The 18,423-nt window shown below is 44.1% G+C and overlaps 7 protein-coding genes across 7 annotated transcripts; 3 read left to right on the top strand and 4 right to left on the bottom strand.

Annotated features, from left to right (window-relative positions):
* Positions 1-121: 121 nt before the first annotated feature.
* O0I10_001408 (glutamine-tRNA ligase) lies at positions 122-2,719 on the top strand (the record flags this gene model as incomplete). The annotated part of the gene is made up of 4 exons (XM_058481505.1): positions 122-374; positions 441-512; positions 584-1,772; positions 1,831-2,719. The coding sequence occupies 4 exons, from the start codon at positions 122-124 to the stop codon at positions 2,717-2,719; spliced, it is 2,403 nt and encodes an 800-aa protein (XP_058348143.1).
* Positions 2,720-2,847: 128 nt separating this feature from the next.
* Positions 2,848-4,002, bottom strand: O0I10_001407 (uncharacterized protein; the record flags this gene model as incomplete). Its single annotated transcript, XM_058481504.1, has 1 exon — positions 2,848-4,002. The coding sequence occupies one exon, from the start codon at positions 4,000-4,002 to the stop codon at positions 2,848-2,850; it is 1,155 nt and encodes a 384-aa protein (XP_058348142.1).
* A 486-nt stretch (positions 4,003-4,488) lies between these two features.
* O0I10_001406 (uncharacterized protein) lies at positions 4,489-6,198 on the bottom strand (the record flags this gene model as incomplete). The annotated part of the gene is made up of 5 exons (XM_058481503.1): positions 4,489-4,802; positions 4,858-5,272; positions 5,333-5,512; positions 5,569-5,757; positions 5,815-6,198. 5 exons carry the CDS (start codon positions 6,196-6,198, stop codon positions 4,489-4,491), a joined length of 1,482 nt encoding a protein of 493 aa, XP_058348141.1.
* Positions 6,199-8,282: 2,084 nt separating this feature from the next.
* On the top strand, positions 8,283-11,744 carry O0I10_001405 (potassium/sodium efflux P-type ATPase, fungal-type; the record flags this gene model as incomplete). The annotated part of the gene is made up of 5 exons (XM_058481502.1): positions 8,283-8,729; positions 8,778-9,034; positions 9,108-9,170; positions 9,225-9,933; positions 10,005-11,744. The coding sequence occupies 5 exons, from the start codon at positions 8,283-8,285 to the stop codon at positions 11,742-11,744; spliced, it is 3,216 nt and encodes a 1,071-aa protein (XP_058348140.1).
* A 376-nt stretch (positions 11,745-12,120) lies between these two features.
* O0I10_001404 (uncharacterized protein) lies at positions 12,121-12,939 on the bottom strand (the record flags this gene model as incomplete). Its single annotated transcript, XM_058481501.1, has 1 exon — positions 12,121-12,939. The coding sequence occupies one exon, from the start codon at positions 12,937-12,939 to the stop codon at positions 12,121-12,123; it is 819 nt and encodes a 272-aa protein (XP_058348139.1).
* A 1,531-nt stretch (positions 12,940-14,470) lies between these two features.
* On the bottom strand, positions 14,471-16,425 carry O0I10_001403 (uncharacterized protein; the record flags this gene model as incomplete). Its single annotated transcript, XM_058481500.1, has 11 exons — positions 14,471-14,650; positions 14,725-14,849; positions 14,958-15,111; positions 15,181-15,305; positions 15,361-15,472; positions 15,537-15,647; positions 15,709-15,773; positions 15,836-15,910; positions 15,970-16,071; positions 16,130-16,230; positions 16,292-16,425. 11 exons carry the CDS (start codon positions 16,423-16,425, stop codon positions 14,471-14,473), a joined length of 1,284 nt encoding a protein of 427 aa, XP_058348138.1.
* Positions 16,426-17,599: 1,174 nt separating this feature from the next.
* On the top strand, positions 17,600-18,422 carry O0I10_001402 (peptidyl-prolyl cis-trans isomerase-like 3; the record flags this gene model as incomplete). Its single annotated transcript, XM_058481499.1, has 6 exons — positions 17,600-17,602; positions 17,653-17,727; positions 17,784-17,861; positions 17,953-18,036; positions 18,094-18,212; positions 18,287-18,422. 6 exons carry the CDS (start codon positions 17,600-17,602, stop codon positions 18,420-18,422), a joined length of 495 nt encoding a protein of 164 aa, XP_058348137.1.
* Between the last annotated feature and the right edge of the window lies 1 nt (position 18,423).

Raw genomic sequence — 18,423 nt, 5'->3', positions numbered from 1 at the left:
GCCGAAGTGAGTCACGATTGCTTTGTCCCAAAATCCCAACTTGACAGCCGCGCTGGTTCAGGCTGACCACAATATTCTTTTTTTCTCCTCCTCCTCCTCCACCACTACCCGTTATTCCCTCATGGAAGCCGTCTTTGTCAAAATTGGTCTCTCTGAACAGAAGGCCAAGGACACTGTCAAGAACAAAAAGCTTGCACCACTCCTCGAGGCTGTCATTGACGAAGCCAATGTCCGCGACTCTGGTTGTGACAAGGATCAAGGCAACTTGCTGTATCAACTCGCGTCCACCATTACCAAGGATGCTCTTCCCCACCGTGCCTACATTGTGAACAGCATCATGGCTGGCGATTTGAAGACGGCTGATCAGGTGTCAGGTATGAGTGGTGTCTATGTACTGGTGGTATAGGACCATATTGACACACGTTGTTCTTTCTTTCTAGCCGCGATCAAGTATCTTGAAGATGTCCAGGAACCTATCAACAAGGAGGAATTCAATGCTGCAGCTGGTGTTGGTAAGTTGAATGGAGGGATGGATCGATCGAATATGGGGGAGAATTGTTTATTGATATACATAACGAAATAGGTGTTGTTGTCACCCCTGAGCAAATCAAGGATGCCGTTGCCAAGTACATTGAATCCAACAAAGAGAACATTGTCACCAATCGTTATCGTTTACTCGGCCCTACCTTGGCAACTACTCGTAAGATGCCTGAGCTTCGATGGGCAGATGGTGTCAGCGTCAAGAACGAAGTCGAGGCTCAATTCCTTGCATTGTTGGGTCCCAAGGATGAACGTGATGCTCCTCAAAAGAAGAAGAAAGAGAAGAAGGAACCTGCCAAGCAGCAGCAGCAGCAGCAAAAGAAGAAGGAAGAGACCAAGGAAGTGGATTTGTCCAAGATCTTCTTCGAAGGCGAACTTGCAAAGCTTCATAAGCCTGGCGGCAACAAGCAGATCAAGCCTGAATTGATGGAAGAGCACTTGAAGGCTACTGGTGGCAAGGTGTATACTCGTTTCCCTCCTGAACCTAATGGCTACTTGCACATTGGCCACGCAAAGGCTATCAATGTCAACTTTGGTTACGCCAAGGCACACAATGGTGTTTGCTATTTGAGATACGATGATACGAATCCCGAGGCAGAGGAAGAAAAGTACTTTTTGTCCATCTTGGAGACCGTAAAGTGGTTGGGCTTTGAACCTTTCAAGATCACCTATTCCAGCGATTACTTCCACGAGTTGTATGATCTTGCCGTCAAGTTGATCAAGAAGGGTCTTGCTTACACATGTCAGTGTACCGGTGAAGAGATCCACGCACATCGTGGTGGTGATAATGGTGGTGCACGTACCGCCTGTGTTCATCGTGATCGTCCTATTGAAGAAACGCTTGAACAATTCCAAAAGATGAAGGAAGGTCGTTACAAGGAAGGTGAAATCACTCTCCGTATGAAGATGAACCTTGAAAGTGGCAATCCTCAGTTCTGGGATTTGATCGCTTATCGTGTCCTTTTCACTCCTCATCATCGAACTGGCTCTGAATGGTGCATTTATCCTACTTACGACTTCACCCATTGCTTGGTCGACTCTTTTGAAAACATTTCCCATTCGCTTTGCACCACCGAGTTCAGACAATCACGTGAGAGTTACTACTGGCTTTGCGATGCTGTCGAGGTTTACAAGCCTGTGCAGTGGGAATATGGTCGTTTGAATGTCACTGGTACCATCATGTCCAAGAGAAAGATTCTCAAGCTCGTTACCAACAACTATGTCCATGGATGGTAAGCTTAGGATTTATTTAAGGTATTCACACAATGGTATTGACGGATTGATTTATAGGGATGATCCTCGTATGTATACTTTGGTTGGTATTCGACGCCGTGGTGTGCCACCAGAAGCCATCAACAGCTTTGTATTGGAATTGGGTGTGACTACAGCTAAGAGCACAATCGACGTTTTACGATTCGACAGCAAGGTTCGCGATTACCTTGACAAGACGGCACCACGTACTATGGTTGTGATGGATCCTATCAAGGTGACCATTGAGAACTTGGCGGATGATTATTTGGAATGGGTGCAAGTCCCCAACATGCCTCGCAAGCCCGAGTTTGGCGAACACAAGATTCCTTTCACCAACACCTTTTACATTGACTCTTCTGATTTCCGTGAAGTGGATTCCAAAGATTATTACCGCCTTGCTCCAGGCAAATCAGTGGGTCTTTTGCATGTTCCTCGCCCTGTCAAATGTGTTCAGGTGAAGAAGGATGCCAATGGCAAGGTGACCGAACTTGTGTGCCGTTATGAGAACGAAGGTGAATTCAAAAAGCCAAAGACCTATATTCACTGGGTGGGTGAAGCACCTGCACATGGATCCCCTGTCAAACTTGATGAAGTGCGCTTGTACGAACCTCTCTTCAAGCATGCCAATCCTGATGATGCTGAAGGTGGTTTCTTGAATGATATCAATCCCGATTCGCTTCAGGTGGTCAAGGGCGCTTTGGCTACTGTTGGCATTTATTCACAGATTGAGGAATGGATCAAAAAGACCGAGGGCCACAACAAGGAAAGCATGCGATGGCAGTTTGTGCGTACAGGTTACTTCTGCCTTGACTATGATACCGAGTTGGATGTTGCAAAGGTGGTTGCAGGCAATACAAAGGAGGCTATTTCTCGTCTTGTGGTCAACCGGACTGTCACTCTTAGGGAAGATGCCGGCAAATCAAGCTAGATGTTGTTTTCATGCATATTACATTAAATGTGTAACCATGGATCATTGCAAGAAGGGTATTGATGGTTTATTAGTGGTACAAAGAGTATTGTTATTAGCTGCTAGTAGTATGTATAAATATGTATAAATCAAGGAAATGGGTTTTGATGGTCTTGGACAAACTTTGGAAAGACGCTGGTGAATATGTTCCAAAAGACTTCTCCACTACATGCTTCGAAAATACTGATGGAAACGAATTCTTGTTGTTGTTGTTGTTGCTGTTGTTGGTTTTTGTATGGATTACTAGAAGATCCTTCGCATGGATTAGGTGGAGGAGCCTTATTCAGGTTACTCATGGCGGCTTCGAGCTCTTTACGAGTTTTTCCGGTGATGTTGATTTGGAGAGGAGCAGTGTCAGGGATGTATGTCTTGTAAAGTTGAAGGCACTCTGACCACTGTAAGGTATCTTTTTTTGCCAATCTCAAGTACTCCATGTAAAATAAGACGTTTTCAGCGCTAAAATCTTTTGTTGCCAGTTGTAAGAGCGCATCAGCTGATTCAGGATCGTTGAGAGCGTTGCGTAATGATTCAGCAGACAATTCTACTTTATAATGGCCGATAGATGGATTGTTGGCACCGGTATCATGAGACAATGTCGTTGTGTTGGTGATTGCAATTGGACGGCTGAGTGATAGAGATCTTTGTCGAGAGGAAACATAATAATGAGGGCGGCGAAACAATGGGACAACAATGTACATGATATGGCCCGTGGTTGTCATGATAAGTATCCAATTGCCTGGTGCGAACATGACTCGAGGCATGGAAGGATGTTCAGTATTAGGAGGTTCAAGGGCAGCTGTCCAAATAAAGTACATGATAATGCAAGGAATTCCAATGATACATTGAGTCAAGATGCTGGCACGGATACCATGCAAGTCTTTATACTTGAAGACATGCCATACACTAAACGGGACCACAACAATGACAAATACAACGTCGAGCACAACCATTACGTAGCTTCCCCAGCTGTAGATACAATGTGCGCCATCACGTGTCATGGTAACCACTTCTACCATGGCAACAGTGGTTACCCCCACAATGAGAATAAGACAATATGGCAACAGGCCATGACGAGCTTCAACGGCATGGCTGTGGCGAATAAACCAATCCTCCCATTCATGCTGCAGAGATCGTTCAGCGAAAGACTTTTTCATGCGATTGATACGGATAAGGTGGTATAGACGATATGACGACCAGCATAGACCAAACATCCAGGTATAATATCCGATCATTGTTCCCCACATGAATAGCTCGCATGATGCACGTGAAAACGATTGGGTGAATAATACTGTTGTGCTGAGAATCAAGTGTCCTGCTGTTCGCATAAGCAATCCAAAAATGCTCCGTTGTCCAAGTGTGTGGTAATTCATTCGATCCTCGAGCGTGGGGCCTTCTCTTCCTTGGTCATCTTTTATCCTTTGTCGTATTCTGCTTGATAGATAGGCTCGGCGGAAATAGATGAAACTCGTTGTGGTGACGAAGCAAAAGTTGAAACACGCCAATGCAAAGTAGACTCGTGCTGAAATAAACCGTTTGCGTTCGTAGCTGCAGTCAGCACAATCGGGTATAGGCAGGAACGGTGTCACGAACATTGTTGAGAAGGGGTTACAAAATAAACAAGAAAGGAAGACGACAATGCAAGGGAGACATTTAAAAGAGAGAATGGCAAGTTTATGTAGTTAAACTAGGCTAATTATTGGTTGCATAGATCCCAAAAGTCCCTTGTAAATTTACAACAGCTTAAGCCATTTACCCCATGCTGTAGCACACGTGCAATAGACCGACATGCCCGCCATGATCCAAAAGAAGTAGTTGAGATCCAAGTAGTTTTGGCCTGGTACTTCCACGTTCATACCAAATAGACCACATAGCACCGTCAATGGCACAAACACCGTGGCAAGAAATGTCAATCGATTCATGACCATGTTGGTAGTACTGTAAGTCTCCGTCAGCTCCACGTTCACTTGTGCAAGGTAGTTTGTATGTGCACGTCCCAAGATACGGTTGTAGTGCCCAATGTTTTGCGTCATGGTAACAACGTGATCTATTCAATAGATGTAAGGATCATTTGCTTGTTTCCTTTTAAGATTGACATTTACCTTGAATATCTCCCAAGTACAAGCATACATCACTAAAGGCCTTTTTACTCTTTGCTGTCAATGGATCCTCGCTGATATCATCAAGATCACCATTTGCCCTGTCCTCGTAACGTTTGATCAAGCTCTTGATAACATCCATCTTCGAAGTCAGCAATCGTGACAGCTGTGTAGAACGGCGCCTGCAACGACTAATGCGACGCAACATGTCGGCTTGCTCCGATCGGCGTAACACAAGTGAAAGTTCATCGATCGACACAGCTTCCATTTCAACTTGAAGGATAGTGGGTCCAAACTCATCCACAATAGCATCAATGATGGCATAATTGAGCCAATCTGGCGTGATCACCATGTAGGTCTTGAGCTGCTCAGTCCGCTGTCGTACTTTTTGAGGGATATCGGAAGAACGGAAATGAAACTATAGCGCCAAAAGTCATCGTTAAAATGGGATGATCCTTTCCGAATAAGCACAACTTACTGTTAAAAGGCCTTGTCGAAAGATAAGAATATAGAAATTGAATGGGCAAATCTGCTCGGTATAAGGGTCGATCTGAAAGCTGCGGAAGCAGATAAACGTGTAATTCGGAAACATTTCAACCTTCTCGCGTGGTTCTTGAGCAAGGACATCTTCAGTTGTCAAGGGATGGATATGAAACGTCTAAGATGGATGAATGAGAAAGAGACAAAGAGGGAGATCAATGACTTTTTTTTTACCTTGCTTAATGCCTTCATGTCATCCGTCGTTGGTGATTGAACATCCACCCACCATCCTGGTGTTTTCAGGGCTCGATCCAATATCTGACGTCCTTCCTCGCTGAGCAATTGGTGAAACTCTTGGGTAGGCTCTCCGTCTTGCCGAACAGTGTAAATCCAGAATCGAGTATCATATACGTCCATCTCACTCTATACACATACTATAAGTATAAAGAGCATCACAACCCATGAGCTATTCTATATTACCTTCTGATCGCTTCGGGTATGCTTGCTCAATGTTTTTGATAGCTTCAGCGTCTCTGTATCAGCCGACATCTTTCGATCAAGCATCTCGTTGAAAGCCTCCATATCAGCGTGGTCGTGGGACTCAATCTTATACTGTGGAAACAACACATCGGCTTCCACATCTTGGGCTTCATTGACGGGCCATTCCTCAGCAAATTGGTCGTCATGGGGAACAGTAGGAATGCGATCGAGAGACGAATAAGGATGGTGTTGGGGCAGCTGTTGTTGTTGTTGCTGGTCGGAAAGTCTCCTGCGATTTCGAAGTTCTTGGGTAAAGGGAAGAGAGAATGAGCGGTTTACATGCCGTGATTGGCGTATAAAGGATTCGTCGTTGGGCAAAGACATGATGGGAGTTGCATATCCATATAAAAAGAGAGTAGAAAGAGAACCCGCTTTGCATTGGTGCTGCCAAAGCGGCTTATCCTAAAATTGCATGTGTATCACGTGCTCTCACTGTCTCATCCGAAGAACCCTTCTTCCATGCACGTCAACAATGAAGACATTGTCCAGATGCTACACTACCCTACTCCATATCAAATGACTATACAAGGACATAAAAGTTTCATTGCGTAAAAAGTTGAATTGCTATGCGCGTACCAGATCCATCACTGGTAGCCGCAAAAGAAGAGTTGATGATACAAATTGGGGTAAAACTTAGTGTGTGCTCTCATTCTCGATAATAAGGCGGGCAATCCAATGCTGAAAAATATACCCAAAATGTATGAAGATGCATAGCCACACGATGGTCTTCATGTAAATAGCCTAATCAGTCACGTATTACATATACCTTGATGAGTCGATGTTTCAACCTCATATTCACTGCCAGAAGAAGGGATGTAAAAGTTTTATGATCAGCTCTGCTTCATGGCAACAATGATAAGCAAAGGATTTGAAGAATCAATGGGGCGTGAATAACTTGTGGACGTGTAGATTGGATACTTTTAGAAGCGTTTAGCTATAAAGTGGGGTGTCGTAGTATCATGTACCTTGATGATCAGGGATCAAAAACTAATGTTGAGCTATAACACCATTCTTTGATAAAATGAAAAGGACCCTTTGGCACATCCATTGCGCTGGGTTTTGATGCTGCAGCAGCAAATGCTGTGCTGCTGAGATCTTGAAAATGCACCGACGCCTGGTTAGACAATTAATAAACATTTGCACTCCACGTTTTAAAGTAGCACATGTTAGCGATCTGCTTTCGGTATTTTGAACGGAATCCACTCTATGGGATCAAAACGGATCCATCGGCGAATAAGGGAATCAAGGGATCCATATTATGAAAGCAAAACGAGATGTCACATGATAGCCATTGGATAAACGTTATTGGTTGCTGCATGGAAAATGAAAAGAAACATCGGATTGCAAAAGCAAAAGTCAGCTGATGCTTTCAATGTAGTATAGGTTGAATGGTGATCGATCATAAAGAATGCGCCAAATGTGGTCTTAACGAGAGAAAAATGGCAGCTCCCAGATCATCCTAATGATATAGTAACATCAGCAGTAGTAGTAAGGTATCAAAGGTAGAGGAAAAGCTGGCGGGCAAATTGCGGAGGCAAACAAGTGGGCCCGTGCACTTCGGGGGAAGAAGCATGATATGTCATCAACACGTAGCCATCATTCAATCAGTAAGCGTGCTGTGTTGGTTCTGGAACTCAAACATATGGATGTATGAATACACGTGGATCATACTCCTCTCTGATAGGGCTTGTCTTTTTCATCCCTCTTTGATATTCATTCATTGATGGTGCTGTTCCAGACTTTCCGTTGTACGAGAGGAAACAGGGCAGGCTAGTGCTGCTGCTTAGTTCGTGAGAAGCTGAGGAAGGGAAAATCGCCCACCTGGACCAAGTTCGCCTTTTTTGGTAACAAGCTACCAAATGCAAGAGTATATGCATACTTGTAAATGATATGCTTTACACATGCTTTCCAACAACCCAATGAATGCAATCCCCCCCCTCTTTTGTTTGGGGATGTCGTTTTTTCCATTGCAATGGTTATTATAATCACAATACGCAAACAAACATGATTGATGGCGGTGGTGAATGGTTCCACTAGGCGCGCCACACAATAACCATATTTGTTATTGCAAATCGGAAATGTGTGGAGTCCCCGATATAAAGCGTTGTGCCTATCTAAGTTGACAAGAGAGAGCACATAACATCACGGCTTTTTGATTCATTGTGTTCCGATTACCCGTGCGTAGCTCTTGTTTCACAATTGTCGAAAACCTGGTAAGCACGATTGATCGAAACCTCGGAAACCAATGATATTCCAAAGATGGTAAGCATGACGGGAAAATAGTAGATACATACAACGCATCACTCTTCTGTCGTTGGTTTCAAAGCCGAGTCCGAAATATATAAAAGAAGCACGTCTTTGTGAGAAAACAAAAGGATCAAACTACCTTTTCTTTTTACACCCATGCCATGAGTTCGGATACAAGGAACAACAACAACAATAATAATACCACCACGATTACATTTGCAGAGCAATCTGTTGATCGATCTCATCATGAAAAGATTAAGCAACGTGAATTGACCCGGTCATCTACCGGTCAAAGCAGTAACATCTCCTTTGATGCACGCTCCGTAAGAAGTGTCATTATGAAGAAGATGAATCTCGTCAAAAGGCGGCGTCGACGTGCTGCTGAAGAAGAACGAGTCGAAGGCCCACCCTACCATACCATGGATCTTGAAACGGTAGCCAAGCTTCTTAAGACCGATCTTGAAGATGGTCTTTCCGATCAAGATGTAGAAGGACGACGTGAAGAATCAGGGTTCAATGAAATGGAAGGCGAAGGAGGTGTTAACCCTGTCAAATTATTGATCAAGCAATTCTTCAACATTATGGTGCTGATTTTGCTGATTGCAATGGTAAGTGACATGTGCTTTTATTTTGTTCATTATCTAAATAACTCGTAGGTTGTATCCTTTGTCTTTAAAGATTGGGTGGAAGGTGGTGTCATTTGCGCCATCATGTTCATCAATGCTGGTGTCGGCTTTGCTCAAGAATTCAAAGCTGAAAAAACAATGGACTCCTTGCGGCAAATGGCTTCTCCCACTAGTCAAGTAGTGCGCAACGGCCAAGCTAAGACTATTCCCACACGTGAATTGATTCCTGGTGACTTGATTCTCCTTAAGGCTGGCGACGTTGTTGGTGCTGATTGTCGTATCATTGAGTAAGTAGTCATGACCTTGATGTTGTAAAGAGCCATGTTGTCTAATGTTGTATGTGTGTGTGTGTCTTCATAGATCATTCAATATGGATGTTGATGAAGCTTTACTCACCGGTGAATCTGTACCAGTAAACAAAGTGTAAGTGTGAAATCAAATATTGGGTTGACGTAAGCATTGACATTTGCATGATAGATCTGATACCTTGGAAGGCGCTGACATCCCATTGGGCGATCGTGTCAACATGAGTTATTCAAGCACTGTATTGACCAAGGGTCGTGGCAAGGCACTTGTCACTGCTACTGGCATGCAAACGGAAATTGGCAAGATTGCATTGCGCCTCCTTACAAGCGATGATAACCGTAAAACACCTCTTCAACGCTCACTTGATCGTATGGCTTTGGTCCTTTTGGGTGTTGCTATCCTTGCTGTCATTATTGTATTCGCTGTTGCCAAATTCCAGATTGGAGAATCCGAAATTTTGTATGCTATTTCCACTGCTATCTCTGCCATTCCTGAAGCATTGGTTGCTGTTGTTACACTTACACAGGCTTTTGGTGTTCATGGTATGGCCAAAGCCAATGCATTGGTTCGCAAAATCTCCGCTCTTGAATTACTTGGTGCTGTCACTAATGTATGCTCGGATAAGACTGGTACATTGACACAATCCAAGATGGTGCTTACAAGACTTTGGTGCCCTGGTGAAGGATTCTACAATGTTGGTGGATTGGGATTTTCAATTGAAGGCGACATTACACGCGAAGATGACAACCAAGTGGTGACCAAGGATGACTTTTCCAATGTCATGCAGCATTTGGTTCTCACCGGTGCTTTGTGTAACATGAGTGAAATTCGCAAGGACAAAGAAACGGATGAATACCATGGAATGGGTGATCCAACAGAGGTAGGTTGATGATGATGACATGTTTTATGTATATGGATATTAATATGATTCTATCTATGCTCATTCTCTAGATTGCTCTTCAAGTCTTTGCACACAAGGCTAAAATGGGCAAGCCCGCACTGACCAAGTCATCGGATGCGAATGCCAACTGGAAATTGGTTGCTGAATATCCATTTGATTCCTCTATCAAGCGCATGAGTGTCCTTGCACAAGCACCTGATGGCAGCTACTATGCATTTACCAAGGGTGCCACTGAACGCGTGTTGAGCACATGTACCGGAATGTACGACGGCGAAGCCATGCAAGTTAAAGAACTCGAAGAACAAGTGCTTCCACAAGTGGAGGAATTGGCCAAGGGTGGATTACGTGTATTGACATTGGGCATGCGTCAACTTGAGACCAAGGAGACTGTTACTGCTGACACCTTTAAGCGTGAAGACATTGAGCAAGACATGCAATTTTTGGGACTTGTTGGTATCTACGATCCTCCACGTGCTGAATCACGCGGTGCTGTTGCCGAGTGCCACCAAGCTGGTATTACCGTACACATGCTGACAGGTGATCATGCAGCTACTGCTACTGCCATTGCGCGTGAAGTTGGTATTCTTCCTGAAGGTTATGGCATTGATGACACCAAAAAGTATCCCAAGGACCTCGTCATGACGGCAACCAAGTTTGATAAGTTATCGGATGAACAAATTGATGCCATGCCAGAGCTTCCTTTGGTCATTGCACGATGTAGCCCTGATACCAAGGTCAAGATGATTGAAGCCCTCCATCGACGCAACCGTATCACGGGTATGACGGGTGATGGTGTGAACGACTCTCCAAGTTTGAAGGAATCCGATATCGGCATTGCAATGGGTCAAAACGGATCCGATGTTGCCAAGCAAGCGGCTGAAATTGTGCTGGTGGATGACAACTTTGCAACCATTGTCAAGGCGATTGAAGAAGGTCGACGTGTCTTTGCCAACATTTCTCGTTTTGTGGTCCACATGGTGTCTGGCAATGTCGCTGAAGTTGTACCTTTGATCTTGGGTCTTGGTTTCTTTGATGAAAGCGGCAAGTCCGTGTTCTTGATGACACCCATCCAAATTCTTTTCAACAATATCTTGACATCCTCGCCACCTGCTATGAGTCTTGGTTTGGAGCCTGTGCACCCTGATCAAATGCTTGTTCCTCCAAGACCCACATCCGAAGGCCTCTTTTCATTATCCAACACCATCGACATCATCTTTTACGGCTTTATTATGGGTATCATTTGCTTGCTCAACTTTATCGTCGTCGTCTATGGCTACGGTGGTGGCGAGCTCGGTGTGGATTGCAATTACGAATACACTGATGTCTGTGAGAATGTCTTCAAGGCACGTGGTGCTGTGTTTACGGTGTTGACATTGATGGTTCTCCTTCATGGTTTTACTTGTCGCGATTTGCAAAACCCCATCTGGACTTGGAGTGCTTGGACCAAACGCAAACACAACTTTTATCTCATTTATTCATTCGCTGCCTGCTTTGTTCTTTGCATCATTTGTCTCTACGTTCCAGTTCTCAACACAAGAGTCTTCAGACACAGAGGCATCGATTGGGAATGGGGCATGGTCGTTGCTTCATGCTTACTTTATATGGCCCTCACTGAAATCTGGAAGTTCTTCAAGCGCATGATGCTTCGTCGCAAGGCTAAGCGTAGAGAACAACAAGCTCAAGAGGAACAACAACGCATTGCTATGCAACGTGAACAACAAGAACAACAAGAGTCTCCCAGACAACAAGAACCTCCCAACGAGAAACAAGAACAACAAGAACAACAATAAGCTTTCTCCTTGCTCCAAAAAACACATACACATGTACAAGTAGTCTTATATCCATTTTAATCCTCTTTCGCTTCCCTCCCTCCCTCCCTCCCCTCACCATCACCATTACTTGTTAGTAGTAGTACATATAGCTAGACTTGTCAAAAAGCAAAAACACGCATCGCTTTTCCGATTGCAATCTTTGTGTTACTCAATGTTGTTTCCATTTCCCACATAACTCACACACACACACACATGACACACTTGCAGACATAATATGGGAGGGGTGATAAAGACAGGGTATCCTATTACTATTTGATTGTATAGAAGGCTGGATAAAGGTACAAACAAGGTGCGAGTTATAAAAGAATAAAAGAGGAAGCCTGGATGACCAGCATCACAGGTTGTTCTCGGATTGATAATGATAACGATGATAGTACGCATGGCCTTCTTTGTGGAAAGAAGCAGTTGGGGGTGGTGTAGGTAGATCGATATCTTGATCATTGAGTAAATTACGAATGGCAGGTCCACCGCTGGTGGAGGATGCTGAAGAAGTTGTGCTTGTTGATGAAGAAGATGAAAGTGAGCAAGCTGATGAGATGGATGATGATGAAGTGAGTGGTGGCAAATGGAAAGCTGAACCACTACCATTAGGGCGTCTTGGAGTGGGTGCTATAGGGTCTCGTGCAAAATGCCAATTTTGGACATGGGAAGCATGCACACCGCCCATCGTACTCGGCGGTAGCGGGTGATGATAACCGCCGCCGCCGCATGACGCGCTGGAATCAAAAACAGGTAATGAATATGAGGATGCTGTTGGAGGTGGAGGTGGTGGTGTGCCTCCATTTTCTTGTCCTTGCTTTAACAATGCACGTAAAATGTCTTCAATCACACCTAGTCGCTCTTCAATAGCTTCCACTGTAGGCTTGTTGTTGTTATTCGATGATGATGGATTCATTCCATTGACGTTGTAGCTGTTATTGTTGCTGCTGTTGCTGCCTGATGATATTGTGGATGATGCTGATGCAGGTGCTTGGCGGGCCATAGCTCGAGCCTTGTGAGAAGTAATGTACTTGCATTCGACTTTGGCCTTAATACATCCAATGCATGGCGATTCACCGTTGCACTTTGTCTTTTTCCTTCGGCATTCACCACAAGCGCTCACCACTTTGAGGCGTTTACGTCGAGTCTTGTCAATAGGCATGGTGACATTCATCTTTTTTTCACGTTTTGAAAGGGAGGAAGAGATACAACAAATGACAACGAGGAGGAAAAAAAGTGAATGTAGGAAAAATGAAGAAGAGAGGATGGGGGTGAAAAAGACAAAAATTCTGGCGGGTTTATAAATAAGAAAAAGGAGTGGTCCATGTACCCGGAAAAGCAACTAAGGGGATCGGACGTAGAGAGCGTGACCGGTTGCTTCTTCCGGCCACCATCCGTTACATAGAGAGAGAGCATCATCATCACCATACATACACACACATACATACACACGGCCATTCGGCTGAATTGGCTCCTTTCTAACAACGACATACAAATCGATGCCGACTTTTCCCCTACGCCACTCTCCTTGATAAATGTGTCTTGTGTGGCCATCTTCTCCACTTTGAAAAGGAGCAAGGGTTGTTGCGCGCGAAAAATAATCAGGGCCATATCATCACAGGACAACACCGTGTCTTGTCTCTTTTAAGGAATCGTTGCCGATCCGATACTGTGTCACATCCTACCTCGTGCACTTTTACTTTGCTTGCCACACATCTCGGAAGTCGCGTCATATTATTCTCGGTGACCCGCGTCATCAAAACATGGCCTTTATTCTATAGGCATGGATTTCTACTACTATGACACTACAAAGGAAAAGACAATAAAGGGATATTGATGATTACAACAATGGGGAGATGTATAATGAAGCATGTACAAAGAGCCAAGGGAAGGGAAAAAAAGCTCACTTGGAATGCACCTAATTCCCGTTGTCCGAGGTTAGATGCATATTGAGGGGATGATGTACGTGTGCACTGTTCTCTCTCACTACTCATTTACAGTATGCTGTTTTGCCTTGGAAGGAAGAGGTCACCGGACAACAGGGGAGTAGATGCTCATTTTGATATGCAATCATACACGTGGAGCAATGCCATATATCATTGCTGAACTCGGAATTGCCCATTATCATTATGCCGGCCCGAGTAAAATTCTCGACTTGAATGCAAATCACCTGCTGGAATATCACACGCATTGCCATACTTTGGCCTGATGTTTTTCATCAATGCAATAAGTGGCACGAGCCTGTGTCTGTGTGTTTTTTTTTGTCATCTCGGAACAAGTCATCCATGGTGTTTCATGACACAGCTGCTGAAAAGGAGGAGGGTTGGTTTTGTGTGATACTCCGATACCCATTTGGCTATGCTACTCTCTCTCTCATCTCCCCTTTTCCTCCACCCCCCTTAAAGTCTGCAAGCCGAATAAATGATGGGAAGTAGTTTTAAACATTCATTTCGATTATGATAGAGGGTAATATGTATTTCCTAACAATATCGAATGTTGCTAAACTCAAAGATCACCCGTTGGCTCGGTCGTGTCAGGATTCTAATGCTACTCTTTGTGTTTTTTGTGTGCCTCGTTTGCGGTGTCTTCGTGCTTCCGTTTCTCGCTGTATGTGAAACATTCGATTATTCTTATTTTAGACACTGTTATTGCTTCTTCAAAGACAAAGCGTGTTGGGAATGAAAACGGGGGGTTGTACAAAAGTATTACCAGGATGATGATGATGATGATGATGTAGATGTTGTTGCTGCTGTTGCTGCAAAGGCGATCTCTGGATTGAGAGGGAATGATAGGCAATACATGTCTTTCTTGGGAGCAACGTTACGGACCAAGTGCAATTTGCTTGTTGTACGGTCAACGCTTGAGCCTATCACTTGACTCACTCTCTACAGAATAAGAAAATTCCCATGACGAGTTGATTTTTTATCTGGGTAACTCATTCACCACCATCACTTCTTACCTCGTAGATATCGTTGGCCGGTTCCGGGCTCTTTGTGAAACAGTGACAATGGATCATGGGAAGCTTAGCCGTAGGTGCCGCATCAAATCTGTGCTTGTGCTCCCGATACAATCCACGAAACGCATCTACCACGCAAACAAACATCTTTGGTTTAGAACACAAGGTCACACACTTTCCCCCGCGCTAAAATGCAACGCACGAGCGCCCGCAGCACGATTACAACCCATGGTTACCTAGGAATTCAATGGCCGTTGCTGGAAGGTTCATAACAAAGTGATCAAAGGTCTTCCATTCAGTATCACTATTTGCTGTCGCTTGTAAATCTTGCACCGCTCTCCGGATAAATTCACGACCATCCAAGTTGTAGGTATGAATGCCACTCTTGATCTAAAGCATATGCCAATGTCAATAAACAGCTCCCCTCCACCCATTGGTCGATTTTTGTAAACACCGTACCTTGTTCAATTTGACGTTTTCATTCAGCCATTCAAAAGAAACGGGATTGAGATCGTTGGCGTAGACAATGGCCCCCTTTTTAGCTGCTGGCAATGCGAACGGACCGACACCAGCAAAAACGTCACCTAAACAACATTTTCTCAGTCACCACGTGTTATGTAGCAATTGCCACAAACTCACAGACGTATTCTCCGCGTTTGAAGGTTTGTACCAATCGGTCGTGCTCCGTGTGCAACCGAGAATTCCAGTAGACTTTGGAGAAATCAAACTTGAATCGACATCCACTCTCTTTCTACATTGCTCTATATGAGCATATACGCGTATATACACTTGGTCCAATGTAATCCCCTACTTACCACTTGCGCAACCATATTATCCTCGCCTGCAAGTACTTCCATCTTGAAAAACCGGAAGGTGGTATCAATGTTGTTGGTCTTGTTGACAACGCTCGTGATATTTTTGTTTTTCTATGTAAAAAGAACTAAGCACACATTCCATCCAAGAAAGCCTACATGTGAACAAACTCACGTCCAAAATGACTTGGCCAATAAGCTGTTTCCAGGGATAGTATTCTTCCTTCAAATTCATATGTGCTATAATGATGTATATATAAGCAATGATGATCCCAATCTTTGATCCCAAATGACATTATTACCAATATGGCCCACTTGAGTATAGGATCCAGGGGTGGCGTCAGAGCCGGCGGGAAGTACAGCCTCGAAGATTTGTTCTTGATTGCATTGTCAATCACACATTGATCCATTTTCCTATTTTCGGTTCCTTGCTCACCTGCAGTCCAGTAATTGTAATCAACATCAACATCAAATGTAGAGAAACCAACACCATGTTCTTCAATGAGCTTTCTAGCTGCCTCTGGTAACTTGGATACATCTAGTACACGGGGGTCAATGATGGGTTGTTCTATACAAGGGAAAAAATGGTACACTACCTTCAGGTTGAAGCACCTCTTGCTTTAAAAGGAGAAGCTTGGTTTCCTTTCCTTGAGGATCGTCGACAACATTGCGTAGGCGTGGTTGGTTGAGCAATTGTCTATTCCACCTGCGTTACCATGGGGAAGATCGATCAGCATACGAGGCGGTAGGTTGCTTACCCCATGAGACCCTTCATTACAACATTGACTTGTCGAGCAGGTACACGGACGCCCAATGTCTGAATTGTCTTTTTGAAAGCTTCGCGATTGAGCACTGTCATGCCATGGTGGGCTGGAGGAACGAATGCTGTCATTGGAGGAGCTGAAAACAAGAAAATACAGTTGACTTGAGCCAGCTCAATATCAGAAAATCCCCATGCCAACCACGTGATTTCCGCAGGTACGAGAATAGAGCCGCATTCATATACCCTACTAATAGAGTGAATCGTTCCCTTTTCTTGTTATGAAAGGAGGAGCTTGATACATGTATTGGTGACATTCTTAGCATGCGGCGTGATCCTCATCCGGATTTCAAGATATACCCGATTGCTATCATAGGATGGGTGATATACACAAGCCATGCTGGTTCACATAGCAGAATGAAATCCCATATGGCAATGTAGTAGTTGTACATAGTATGCGAAAGTCATCAATAATCAGTAACAAAGAAACGTATTATCCTAACCGATGACGACGATTTCAGTGACATGTGGCTATGGTTATGGTATCCTAGGCTTAGGGAGTGCGAGATGAGAGGCTATGTAGCTCTTGTCAAAGGTAGTAGGAGTCTAATGAAGCTAAGGTGGGTCGTTTTCCCCTATCATAGGTAGCATGATATGATGCGTATCAAGGACATCATCTTCATTGTCTCGCTCTACTACAATGACCCATTTTTTGTTGATCTTGGCTGATTGTTCTTCCCCCGAAAATGGCCAATGAATCATCAATGAAATGTATTCAATAGACTACGCAGCTTGTTTGAATGTACATTCAAGACTATGGTAGCAAGGATCGTTTTACGCACTATGCTGTACGACAACCCCACCATTGTCGGGGATGTAAGCCACTCGGTCGGCTCTGCAAAAAGGGGAGCAACGTGTCGCCTGCTGATGCTCCACAGCTCTTTCTTTCATTTATCTTGCTTTAATGGGTAAGTTGCATTCACTGTTTGCTCTTTGTATACGTGCTATGATGAAAACACAATCAATTGTATCAACTTTATTCTACTGAAAGCGCCAATTGGGCCTTTTCTGAAGAGACAATCTTCTCTCTGAGCACGACATTGAGCGATAATAAGTATCGTTTATTTAACATGTATGCTAACTATACAGTTAAGTAGATGACGTGTATCCACGATGGTGGCCATAGTATGATATAATAGTAATTGTAATAGTAGTAGCAGTAGTAGTGGAATGGGTTTCAGATGTAAATAAAAATGCTGTGAGTTGTTCCAAGACTTTAAGCGCGCGGCTCTTCCTCCTCCTATTCATGGTAAATACCCATTGCCGATAATTGTGAGCTTGGTTCTCATTGCTTCTTAGTCAGTAACGCTGCATACAGATCTCGGTGATCTCAAAGTAGAGGTGTTTTGTGAAGCTGTTCCCACAACAGCCGAGGTAAGCTTGTCCTCACGCTCGTGTCATCTTGGATCGCTAATGGAGTCGCATTCAAGAACTTTCTCGCGCTCTGTGCTAGTGGCTATTATGACAACAATCTATTCCATCGCAACATTGGAGGCTTTATGGTGCAGGTAAAGTTGGATGACAGTGAGAATGGTGGTGACCATGGCAACCCTATACTTACACTACAACGACGCGCCTCGACACATTCTCTCTCTATAGACTGGTGATCCGACAGGCACAGGCAAAGGTGGTAACTCTATCTGGGGACGCAAATTCAATGATGAGATCCGGTCAACGCTCAAGGTAACAAGGTACTACAAAGATGGGGGGGATCAAAGTAGTTAACATGTTGTATCATAGCATAATGCACGAGGAATTCTATCCATGGCAAACTCTGGTCCTAACACCAATGGTTCTCAATTCTTCATCACTTACGCCAAGCATCCTCATCTCGATACCAAATACACTGTGTTCGGCAAGTAAGTATCATGGTGGACGAGAGGTATTTCTTTTTGTGGGGGAAAGTATCATTCATGAACGGCTTTGTTTGTAGGGTGATTGATGGCGCTGATTCTACCTTGGATGCTATTGAAAAGATTCCTGTGGATGAGAAGCATCGACCTATTCAAGAAGTACGCATTCGCAGTGTCACTATCCATGCCAACCCTATTGCCGACAAGGCACGCTGAG

This window comes from Lichtheimia ornata (genome assembly GCF_029851405.1).
Source record: "Lichtheimia ornata isolate CBS 291.66 chromosome Unknown scaffold00003, whole genome shotgun sequence".
Lineage (NCBI taxonomy): Eukaryota > Fungi > Mucoromycota > Mucoromycetes > Mucorales > Lichtheimiaceae > Lichtheimia > Lichtheimia ornata.
The sequence above is the reverse complement of the archived record's forward strand: the minus strand, read 5'-3'. Positions and strand labels throughout refer to the sequence as shown.